Source organism: Poecile atricapillus, chromosome 2, assembly GCF_030490865.1.
Source record: "Poecile atricapillus isolate bPoeAtr1 chromosome 2, bPoeAtr1.hap1, whole genome shotgun sequence".
Taxonomy (NCBI): domain Eukaryota; kingdom Metazoa; phylum Chordata; class Aves; order Passeriformes; family Paridae; genus Poecile; species Poecile atricapillus.
In genome coordinates this window covers 49,886,582-49,899,282 of record NC_081250.1, presented here as the reverse complement: position 1 = coordinate 49,899,282, position 12,701 = coordinate 49,886,582, and the positions used below count along the sequence as shown (strand labels likewise).

The 12,701-nt window shown below is 37.2% G+C and overlaps 1 protein-coding gene across 7 annotated transcripts in view; it reads right to left on the bottom strand.

Annotated features, from left to right (window-relative positions):
* EZH2 (enhancer of zeste 2 polycomb repressive complex 2 subunit) overlaps window positions 1–12,701 on the bottom strand; it is a 50,837-nt gene that overhangs the window by 9,980 nt on the left and 28,156 nt on the right. For 6 of the 7 annotated variants that reach the window (XM_058832699.1, XM_058832696.1, XM_058832693.1 and 3 more), the window contains 7 exons: window positions 11,576–11,719; window positions 10,932–11,034; window positions 10,201–10,364; window positions 3,629–3,720; window positions 2,470–2,710; window positions 1,878–2,047; window positions 1,404–1,498 (listed from right to left, as the gene is read on the bottom strand). In XM_058832699.1, coding sequence (XP_058688682.1) covers window positions 1,404–1,498; window positions 1,878–2,047; window positions 2,470–2,710; window positions 3,629–3,720; window positions 10,201–10,364; window positions 10,932–11,034; window positions 11,576–11,719 — 1,009 coding nt within the window. The remainder of the gene's footprint in view (window positions 1–1,403; window positions 1,499–1,877; window positions 2,048–2,469; window positions 2,711–3,628; window positions 3,721–10,200; window positions 10,365–10,931; window positions 11,035–11,575; window positions 11,720–12,701) is intronic. The other variant, XM_058832694.1, reaches the window with a different exon arrangement.

Below are 12,701 nucleotides of genomic sequence, written 5' to 3'. Positions count from 1 at the left end.
TGGAGTGTGCTTTCATTTACTTGGGAAGAATACCTCCTAAACTAAAAAAGTCTGAGAACTACTCCAAAACAATGTCAGCCTGGTAATCACACAATCCATTTCAGCTGCAAAAATACACCTGAGCCTTTTAGCTGCTCTTTTTAAATAGATGCAGTGGCACCATTTTTACAGCAACTTGAATGAATCTGACAGCAAGCTAATTCTCAGCTGCATATTCCAAACTTGTACCATGGCTAATAACCTAAATTTAAACAGCCAAGCCCACCAAATGCCCAAACACTTGAAAACTGTGCCAAGAGCATTAAAATCAATAGCTTTTGCTGAGAACAAAATCTCTTCCAGATGCTCACTCAATCTTTTCCCAGCTCACATTGCCTGCCTCTATCCTACAAAGCAGAAATATTCTACTCCACGTCAACAGGATCTTTGAACCAGTTCAGGAATTTCACCAGGCCTGGAAATAATAAATAGATGAGCTAAGACAGAAGCAAGAAGAATTGATGGGAGAACTGCAAGGACAAACTTGACGGAAAATAAAGAAAGTTAAAGGGAGAAATAGGAAATTATATGGAACAAAAGTGTACTTACTGTTTGCTAAAGAAATGTTTTTGCTAAATTTTAGTCAACTTTTTATCTCCTATGCTCTTATCTCTCAGAATAAAAATAATCAGTGCAGAGCTGCATTTTCCAAACCTCAGAATTCTCAAAGAAAAATGCATTTCACTGACAGACAGTAGTCACCAAGCTTTGCAATTTCAACAGAAATTGTGTCAAATGATTTTTGTGGATCCAGAAAAGCATAATTCTGTTCTTCATTGCAGCTTCATTTCAAATAAACTTGTTAACCTGGTTCTTTAGTTGGTGTTCTTAGTGCTAATGAAACTGGGGTGCTACAAAGGAATAGTCTCTCCTAAAGAAAGGGAAGGCAATCCTACTAGCTTGCTATCTGAAGCTTGCTAGAATACACTTCATCTTAAAAAACCTGTAAGTATTAATATTAAAATACCATATAATCATTACTCAATCCTATTGAAACTCTTCTAAATTTAATGTTTATCACAGTAAAAAAAATAGTTTTACCACACTACCTTCAATGTTGCAACAAGCTGCATAGGTGATTTCTAATCTAAACAGAGTTTTGACTACTCACATCAATATACCTACAAGAACCTGGCTATTAAAGTTCTTCAAAAGAAAGGAAAGGGAAAGAGAAGAGAAAGGTTATACCTGCCAATGCAGTAAGACTTTTCTGAAACTAAACCACCATTTTGTTTTATTGCTGCAACTTTTGGTTTTGGAAGCAAAAGAAGAGTTGCACAACTTTTCCTCCAAACCACTTTCTGTTCTGATCCCCTGTATCTCCAATTTATTGTTATGCTAAGGGTATTTAGTAACAGATTTACCTGTGTTTCCTTTTCTTCTTTCTGGGAGGAGTATCAACATCTTCAGCAGGGACTGGTGCAATAATACTAGATTCCTTTACTCTAAACTCATACACCTAACAAGAGATACCATAACACATCCACGATAAATCTCTCACTAGTACAAAGTTGCTCAAATTCTAAGTTAGTATGATTTCCTCCAACCAACAACTTACAGATTATATCCAGTCATAGTCTCTTTTCAATACATTTAAAGTTGCTTATTTTTGTCATTTAAGAACTGATACTCTAATTTAAACCTCCTGTAAATTTAATTTAAAAACAATTTTAAAACTAACTTTTATGTATTTTTGGTATGAATTCTGGACCATAGCATTCTTGGGAAAACCAAGAAAATTAATTACTTTTCCCTTTTAGTAATCAATACTAGTATTTGTATACTTTAGCTTTAAAAGTAAATCACTATGATTCTTAGCAAGCAGCTTCCCTTCTTACCTGTCTGCATGTTTTGGTCCCAATCAGTCTGGCAATTGCACAGAAGTTGTCATAGTAGGTGCCAATAAGAACTCTAAACATTGAAGCTTCTGCACCACTCCATTCCACGTTCTCAGGAGGCTCAATATTTGGTTTCATCTTTATTGGTGTTTGACACCTAGAATTTGCTTCTGTAATAAATAATTGAGAGTAAGGCTAAGTTTCAAAATTTACACTGCCCTTCAAAATGTCAAATCATTAGCTGCAGTTAAGAAATATCCCAGGTTTTCTGCTGTGTTTCCTAAGTGCCAGAAAAAATGAGCACTTTTCACAGGCCTCTTACAGAAGGTAGCAGTAGCTAATCGAATTACTTGACCTACACATGAATTGAGACAATATGGACATTCTCTTACAGCTTGACTGAACTCATATTATTATTCTGTCCTTTCACTCCGTTCCATACGTTCTAAATGCATATTTTCTAGGATTGCACAGCTCAACTTGTTTTGGCTTTTTGTTGTTTTTGTTGCATTGGTTTCTTCGTAGTTTTGGTTTTGTTTCACCCTCTCAAGCACTACAGCTCACTGAACGAAGCAGCACTGACCAGCCTTACCAGAGGAACTGGAGGTTTCATCTTTCTTTTCTTCTTCCTCTTTATCGTTGTTTTCCCCGCCAGTTTCAGTGCCAGCCTCCCGATCACTGTCCGTGTCCTTCGACTCCAGAACGTTTATGGTGGGTGTGCTGGGCCTGCTGGTGTTGTTGGGGAGCCGCCCCCTCCGGCGGCCGCCGGGCCGCTTTGGCGGGGTCTTGATGCGCTCCGCGGTCAGGGCAGCCGCAAACTCCTTGGCGCCTTCCTGAACGCAAGACAGAACAATTCACAGCAAAAGAACCAAAAAGCGTTTTCACTTGTGGTCAGGGCTCATGGGAGAACACCTTCTACTTGCACACTGAGTAACTACCCGTTCTTCTACAAAATAATCACGTGCCCCAAAATTCCAGTTAAAGGCATTCCAACCATGAGCACAAGTACTTTTGATGCTACCGTGAAAACAAATCTACACTCACAAAGTACTCATGTCAGTATTTCGGTTCACATTTTACTTTGGCTGCCAAGTGAAAAATAATTCAGCAGTAAATTTCTATTTTCCCAGATGACAGAAAAACATTAGAATTTCCCACAGAAAACACCCATAAAAACACAACTCTTCTTGCATGTGGCACTTAAAAAATATGTGTTCTGCATTTTTTAAAATGCAAGCATTGGTAACTTCTTTTCTAGTAGAAAGGGGTATGACATAGTGTGGCAAGTTTTCAGATGGGGAAAATTGCATAGTTTCTCATACTAAAAAATTTAGGGGAATTATGAGAGAGATTTGAAATTATATTACTAATTAAGAGCACAAGTTCCAGATATAATCAGCCATTGGTAAACTAAAAAATCCTTTATAACGTTTAGTTGTGATATAATTTACAAGAGAGCAAAGCCTGCAGTTTCTTGACTAGATTGGACAGAATAGCAGCAACACCATTATTAGGGGGTAGTAATCTTTCCTCCCTACAAATATCTCAGGCTACATCTCCAAGTATTCCTACTCAAGATGACCGGAGGTTATATTTTTCCTCTTGCAGCAGATGAAGGTGACATTCTTGACTGCAAACGACCCACAAGCAGATGCACTATCCTAGATCCAGCATATCCTTAAATTAAGTATCCCGCTATACTGCAGCCAGCACGAACACTCAGTGAGTTTTGACATATAAAATTATCTTACCAAATGTTGGTAACAGTGAGGTCCACAAGGCTTATTATCTAATGCTGTTTCTGTATTCTTTCGTTTATAAGTATTGGGAGTTGCATGGAATGCTGTTGAATCAAAACATCACATTTTTAAGTTTTCGTATAAAAATACATTATATATGTAACCTCAAACTGTATCCAAAAAACAAGGTTACCAAGAGTTTACTAAAACCAGAATAAAAATACTAACAAATGAGGGGGAAAAAATGAAATAAAATAAACCCCATGTAGTGACATGACTTACCACTTAAATACACAGAGACAGTACATAGGTAAGTTTCACATATCATGGAATGGTTTGAGTTGGATTAAAAATCATCTGGATCTAATCCCTCTCTGCCATGGGCACCTTCCACTAGACCAGGCTGATTAAACCGCATCTAGCCTGGCCTTGAACACTGTCAGGAATGAAGCAGCCACAGCTTCTCTGGGCAACCAGTTCCAGTGTCTCACTTCCCTCATAGTGAAGAATGTCTTCCTAAAACCAAATGTAAACCTATCCTCTTCAAGTTGAAAGCCATTATTATGCCCATTTACATCAGCAAAGACAATAATCACCTTTGTTTCATGTATCAAGGAAGATTTGGTGTATCACCCTTTCCAAAGAAGGAAAATACTTTACTTTGTTGTCATGTTAAACAGAATTATTTAGGGCTTCTCCTATTAATGATCACCTCTTTTATGTGTAAGATTCAGATGGCAAAATTCTATCTTGTCAAAAAATCTGACCCCATACACGCTTTGGAAAGGTAATAGGACCCACTTTACATTTTCATCAGTGAGAAGGACACATAAGCATTTTTGCTCTATTAGTTTATCAGCACTCCAGCTAAGCTGTCAGGATATAAGAATTCAGTTCCTGTATCCCAGCTGCAGGGTAAAAATAAGTGAGCATTGCACAGTCACTCTGGATAAGTGAGCCAAGTCTGCACCTTGCAGAGAAGTGTCTGTCCTGTACCTGAGGACTGTGTATAGCTCTGTAAAAGCTGCAGAACAGTGACTCAGAAAGGAGCAGAACTGGGTATGTTACACATGCAACACGAGCACCTCGATAACAGGAGGGCACAGCTTCCTACCCATTCTCTTTGCCAGAGCCAGCTCTCCTCCCTGGCAATCCCTGTCTCCCACCAGGGTGTTTTCAGAGAAACTGACTTTTCATGGTTTTGCTGGAAGTCTTGGGAACTCCTCTGTACCCCTTACAGAGCTCTTCTGAAGCCTGGAAAACCTGCCACTAGACTCTCACCAAAACTCATACATTCATGCTCCCACATTTTATTAGGAGCTTTTTGAGACACTATCATTAGTTTTCTGCAATTGTCCTTTGAAAAACAACTCATCTGTGCTCAAGGAAAAGTTACTTTATTTTTTATAGAGAGATAGATATCAATAAATGCTTTTTCCCTCTAAATGTGTTAACAGTGGCATACAGAACTGCAAGGAGCAAAAATAAAGAATGGACTGCAATTTAAAAAAGAAGAGACTGCTCAGTGCTAGCTGTCTGTTTGCTAATGCTCCATGAAGATGCTTGACTCAAAATGTTCAATTTCCAAGCTATGCAGAAGCACTTATGCTGTAGTTTTACCACAGCTGCAGTTGGGCAACTGTAACTTACAGTGAAGGTTATAAAAATTCAGTGAATATAAAGTGCTAATATGTTCAAAATTAAAGAAGAAATCCCTCCCCTCTTCCGATACTAATCTAAAAGGGCTGTTCCACACCAGCACCCCACACATCTCCTTCATTAAGCCATTTCTAATTCATCTTATTTCCAGATCATGCTCAAGGCTTCTCTCTCTATGTCCACTATGCTTTAAAGACTCAACTTTTTACATGCAGTTCCTTCCCTGTTAAAACATGTGTGCAGAGCCCACGTCTTCCCAAACAAGGCTTTTAAAAGCAAATTTCATTTCAGTGGTCTGGTTTGCAGCATAGCTCTGCAAACACTTGTTTTGGCACCAGTGGGAAGGGTGACCAGTTCCAGCTTGGAACCATCACTTCAAGTTTGCCTCCCATAAAGGAACATGATTTGAAAAATCAAAAAACAAATTCTATAATAGTGTGCCTGAATTAATGATAGCAGCACATGGGAACCCCTCAGGAAAGCAATGTACTCTTCCAAGGCTTTCTCAAAATGGTATAAATAATATAGAAGTATCACTAAGGAAACATTACGTCCCTTTCTCCAGACAAATACGTTACATTTTATAAATCTGGAAACACAAAAAAAGCTTTAATTTGCTATATATGGGCATATAGATATGCAAAAATTATTTACAAGCAAGTATAGGAATTTAATTTATGTATACTGTTGCTGTAAGTGCTCTTTCTTCCCCCAGATTCCAGTTAAAAGCTCTCATTGCTATGCCACTTCTCGTTTCACATATGCTTCAAGTTTTCATATATTCTGTAGGTAAAATATGTTACACTTTGTTACAATAACAAAGAAGCCATGCAATTTAATGCCAAGTTATTCCACCTTTTTCCATTGTTTAAGAAAAAACAAGATGATGGGAGCTCTTTATCCAAAAGGTGGGAGGGAGGAATAAAACTCCCATGTTTTTCAACACTGCATCTTTACATTTGCACAGTATACCATTTTATTCAGGATTTTTTTCCACTGAACTGTTTTACCTTCTCTTCATACCATAAGGAAAATGATTTTTCAGCAATGCAAAAGAACAGTAAAACATTTGCAAGCCATGATCTGTACCAGACTGCTGCAATGTACGGAAATTAAAGTTATTCCTTTTACATGTCACTTGCAGATGCACTCATTTTTCTCACAAATTTGTTTCTGCAAGGTCCTAAAATGAGTATTTTTTTGGAAAACTGTTTTCCTTTAGAAAATGAAGAAACGCTTAACTTATAATAAATGAAACAAAACAACCTTTGTTTTTTTTAAACCAGTGAGACCTCAAAAATAGGTTTCATCTGATACTTAAAATTAGAATCATATCTTGTGTTCAACTATTTGTACCAACATGGTACAGTAAAGACAACTACAGTCAAAATCTACCACCTCTATTGTGAGGCATCTTTTGGAGAAGCTTGTTATAAAAGACCCAGGACAAGAATAAAACTATTTGTATAGCTGTATTATGAATTTTTAAAATATCAGTAGTAATTTAAAAAAAAAAAAAAAAAAAAAATCACAGAAAGCTTTGTAGAATTTCCTCAGCACCTGGAGTCTGTATTTCTTTAATGATTTCCTTAAGAGAAATCATTCTAAAATGGCGTCACTGAACATGTTTTCTGTCTTAGAGATTTATTATCTGTCTCATCCCCAATAGGCTCAACTCTCATTTTCAATAATGTGAAAGTACACAGGCAACAGTTTAGCCTGAAATGTACATTTGCTTCACAGTCAAGCTGTTTGGGAAATTCTCCCTACCTGATATTTTTCCTTCTTCTAAATTCTTTGTTAGTCCAGACATTTAGGCATAATTCCTTGCTGTCAGCAAATGAAGTCGGTACACAAGTTTTTTCAGTTATGTCATCACCTGCACATAAAGGGATTGCCAGGTCGTCAAGGGGACTTGACACGTTAAAAATCTAATGATAACTTTTCCTATATTTAAGTCAAATGTTCTAGAACAAAGACTGGAAACTCCACAAAATAAGGCTAATCTTAACAAAAATGGAATCTAAGAGGGGGAATACAAGAAGCAAAACCAGACCTAATAGAATTCCTGCATTTTTTTAATTCTCTGTGCCTTCTCAAGAGATTGACGCCTTTCAAAGTACAAATCTGATCACTGTAGCCCACCACATTACCAAAGTAATTCATCAAAAATGTCATCTGCAAAAGTCAGTACATCATCCCACAGCACTTGGAAAGTGCATGAAACAGACCATAGAGAAAACTGTAGAAATGTAATAAAAGTTGAATTGTTAAATTGTTGCAAAGACACTGAAGACTGCTACTGCAGCCTTCCAATAACCAAAGCAATTTGGTTTTGGGGTTTTTTTTCTCTTTTTGATGAGTTACTTATTCCCAGCAATGAGCCTGGCAAATTTTGACCAACAGTCTTAAGATTTCACAGAAAACAAAGAGGCCAAACAACTGACTCTCCAGGTTTTTAACAAAAAAATTCTGTGTTCTAGACAGACACGCAGACAGACAGACAGACAGAAAATAATCCTCTTTCCTTGGTGTAACTACAGACAAAAGCAAAAGGAAGCAATGCATCCAAAGCAGCGAGCAGTCATCATTGCGGTGGAATTTGGGTATGTTTTCAGGGAATGGCAACTGAAGCATCAGTTTACTACATTCAGAGTCCAGTGTTGAGCCCACGCAGCAAATGTCAAGAGAACTCTTTGCTGTGATTACATATCAAATACATTATTATCAGTGACAATGAATGTTCTGCACAGGCTGTCACTAAGAGCACTGTCATAACTGGTAATTTCACCCTCTGTCTGACACAAAGGTACATCTTAAATGCCTCCTCAGTGAGAGTGCTATGCATCCCTCTTCCTGTCATCACCCTAAAATCCTGAAAGGATGATTTAAAGTTTGGGCACTTTTGAGTACGAGGCACAGTTTAAATAAAGTCTTGGACATACACCACTTTGACAAGAACACCAACTTGTTTAAGCGACATATCAAAAATCACCAGCAACAAGAACTTAGGCAATCTTTTAGTATAAACACTTTGTCTTCCATCTCAAGATTATGAACCCAGAGAAAGAAGGCACAATGCTTTTGGCTGAAAGTATGCTGCTGTGAGAACTGAAGTCCTTCACGCTCTGGACATTCTCACTGGCTGAACCTGACACCCAAGAACATGACCTAAACTCCAAGACTGTGAACCCATTCTTTCACAGCACTTACATAAAAGAAGTCTCAGAACTGGTGCCTCAAAACTGTGGTCCGGTAAAATAGCCAGACCACAGATAGAATAGACTTCTATCAATCTCCAAAAATGACCATGAACAGCAAATCTACATAGACTAATGAAATAGAGTAGTGAAATACATTATGTTTTAGAGGAGCCACCATCTCCACTGAAAAACTCCTAAAACTTTATAAAATCATGGGGAAAAATGCCTAAAATCACTGCAAGCAGAAATATCTTAAGTCTTCAGAGGTGCCACTAGAGTAAACCTGTTCTCATTATGTCCAGACAATGCTTTTTTGTTGACTTAAGAATCAAAACTGGCACCCAATCTTTCTGCTAGACTACTGAGAGTGTCAAGAACTCCAAAACCCCCTGCCAGACAAATGGATTGCAAAGAATGAGTATACAGCTTCATCACCCTGTCCTACAGACTAGGACTGCACACAGCACTTCTGGAATGAGTGTCCAGGCAACCAAGACTCCACAAGACCTACAACTTCACAGAACACACTGTGCTAAAGCTGGCTGGTCAATGCAGCAGCTTACTCCAGAAACTTCTTTAATGTTATGCAGAAGTAACAGCTTCCTTTTATTTTTTATTTTGTATTTTCTAGCAAGGCATGTGAACAGAATATGTGGAGAAAGTGAAACTAACAGACCTAACTCCAAAATGCTCAAGTACTAAAGGAACTAGGAACATGAAAAGCTTCCCCCGTCCCCATCATCTGAGAACAACTCCAATTCCTCCTCAAACTGAAAGGCAACCAAGGGATATGAAAAAGCAGCAGCACTGTGCAAAGTCTTCAGTGTGGAGTACAATTACAGGCAGGCTGCATGTGTGCTGGATGAGGAGCTGCTGACAAAGCACAAGGATTCCCAAATGAACATGCATGCGCACTCACAGTGGAACATGCAAATGAACAGCTAAGTCAAAAGCAAAAATTTATTTGATATAGAGGGCATCACAGGATACTGCTACAAGTTGAAACCACTTCATATTTGACTGTTAGTTTCCCCTTTACATTTAACTCGCTGTCCAGAATAATTGTCTCAAGTAGCACTTCAGAATCTCTTCACACTTTGCAGCTGAAAACAAACATCACTGCTAAGCTCTTGTCAGCTTGTTGGCCCAAAACAATGGGGCAACATGAAAGCAGTTCAGGGGAAAGGATATCACATTTTCTAAAACTCAACTCTCTGAAACAATTCTTCAAATAACCAAGTACAACTAATGTGACTAGAAAATAACATGGCAGAATAAAAGAGAAAACTGTTCATGAGTGTTCATTCTCCCTACTGGAAAATGAAGCAAGTCTGATGAATAACCAGGATTCTTAATGGAAAAATACATCCCATTCTTCATGCACAAACTGAGAAAGTGTAACACAGAAGCAATAGTAGAAAATAATGTCGTTTTCCTGCAGACTTTATAAAAAGAGAAGTGATGTTACAGATTGGTCCAAGTCAGGAATTCTATGCAAAGTCCTAAATGCAAGAAGGATAACAAACTAACACAGGTGCATTTGTTTTTCTGAGGTATAATTTTCACTGCAACATATATGAGCTGTTCTCAAACTTTAGAGACAGTCCTGCTTTTATTTTTTCTTCTCTTTCCTTCCTTCTACATTGGCTCTTATGGTACTTTTAACCTCCTGACTTACAAAAAGAAGTAAGATATATACAAGCACACTTCAATTGTACTTACGATGTAAGAAGCAATCATATTTAAAACAGCGTCTACAGAAGAGTGTGTGAAAAGAGTGCAGGCTTTGCTCCCTCTGAACAGATTTAGCATTTGGTCCATCTATGTTCGGTGTGCACTCAGGAGGAAGAGCTCCAGGAAGCTGCTGCTCAGTCAGTTCTTTGTATCTTTAAAGGAAAAGAAGTTATTTATTAAGTATATTTTTTTTATAAAAGTGGTTTTTATTCCAGTACCACTCTGCATTTTCAATGACAACTTAAAAAAACCCCTAAGAAATATGTGCCAGCTAAAAAAGGCCAATCTGTTACTACATGACAAGTTATTAATACCATACTCATTAATTCAAACTGACTAGGAAATAATGCGTTTGTTTTCAAGACCATCATCACCTCATACATAGTATCATTAACTCCAAAAAGGAGATAAGGGGTTTTTTTAGCAGCAGCCTTTATTTTACCATCTCGAAAAAAAAAACCAGATTATTAGAGACATACAAGTACCCACTTATCAACAGTTTACAAAAGAAGGCTAACAAATTCTTCTGTATTGTTTGACTTAGGGGAAAGAGCCAAATCCCTTTCAGTGTCACTTTCGGAAGTTACACAAATGCCACAGAACTAGCTGCAAGGGGAACCATTCCTAATCAACAAGTTTTTAAGTAAGGATTTATTTCATAGTGGAATCTTTGTTACATAATGCAACACAGCAATATACCCTAAGAAATATGTTCTTACTTCTCTTTCAATTCTTCTGCTGTACCCTTGTCTGGAAACATTGAGGAAATGGCTTCAAATATCTTATCAGAAGGAAATCTCCGAGGTGGGTGGGTTTCTTTCTCTGTCAAGGAAGCAAAAAATTTGGAAAACAAAAAAAATATATATCTTCTGCTCCTTTGCGACCTCAAGGTGTTCAGAGAAAGGGGGAGTTTGCCAAAATTCTAATGTAAAAAAGGTTTTTATTTCTAAATTGCTTACAATTTTAACTGTGTTAACTGATCTTTCCTGATGAGAAAAATCTACTAGTAAAATAGGGAGAAACCATTATTTCACCAGCAGATGGAGATGGAAATTCAGAATTCTTCCTGCTTTAGAATAACGATACATCATTATCTGAGGAGTCCCAAAGCATTTATTAGATTGATACCTGACTTATTTTTGGTGCATTTAACTGCCTCAGTATGCCAATGAACAAAAATTGGAAAAGTGCCTTTTATGGTGTTCTCAATACAAATCTTGAACTAAATGACGAAAGAAATTATGAAAATTATGCTACTTTAGACCTGGAAACTATCACATAGGAAGATGGGTTAGAACAAATTTATTGAGTGCTTAAACAAAATGTTTTGGGTTTAATTTTTAAGGTCTGCAGATAGACGTACCCATTCTGTTACCTTCCCGATCTTTTTGCTTCTCATCTCTTTCATCAGGATTGTCATCTCCATCATCATCATCTTCATCATCACTATATTGACCAAGGGCATTGACCAACTCAACAAATATTTCATCATTGATAAATCCACATTCTGAAATCCAGCAAAATTTGGAGTGAACAAAAAAAGCACAAGGTGTATATGAAGTATTTTTCATCCTTCCTACACTTAAATTAAATTAATGCAAATGCTGTCATTTATAAAAAGCAATTTTGTAGTTTTCCCCTCTTAAATTGCAATGTATGAATCAACACAAGTCAAAAATGCTCATTATTCATTTCTTAGACTGACAACTGGGAAGGGAAGACTAAGAATTCCAACATTTTTTTTCCCAACTCCCTGTGCTACATATGTATATAAATCTCTCTTCCTTGTAAGATAAAAAATACTACCAACTACATTATTTAAGAGATTTTATGCCAGAATCCCAGTTCCAACATGGTTGGGAGTCTGGAGCCAGTCTGGAAATGCATGCTAACAGTCTATAAACTAATCCTTAGGCAGTGAAGGAATCTCCAGAGAAATTTCTGGTTGGTAGTTCCTTAGCATCTGCTTCCCACAACAGATCCCAATGGCTGGGTGATAAAAAAAAGGATACAGTTATATACAAAAAATTCAGGAGAAAACTGAAAGATACAATGCTGCATATATCTATTTATTAGATTATATTCTGCTGTGACATTCAGATGGCAGAACAGATTAAACAATAAGCCATTTCTGCACAAAGGAAAAAATCATAGTTAGTGCTGACAGAGACTATTTTTTCAAAAAAAAACCAAAAAAACATGAACTGTGTGAGAACTGTAGTGCTTATTACCATCCTTTTGAACCTGGACTGGGTTTGGATGTCAAAATAACTTGACAGAAAATAATAGTTTTATTACTATGTAGACAATGGAAATACCACTCAGATGTTTTAAACTGACTCTTAATATATTCACACAGGTTAGTACAAATTATCTCCCAAAAGTGCAATTACAGAGCTAGTGTAGAATTCTGACTCTTACATGGGAATGCCTTTGGATTACAGATTCCCACAGTATTTACATTTAATTACAGTCACACAACACCAGTT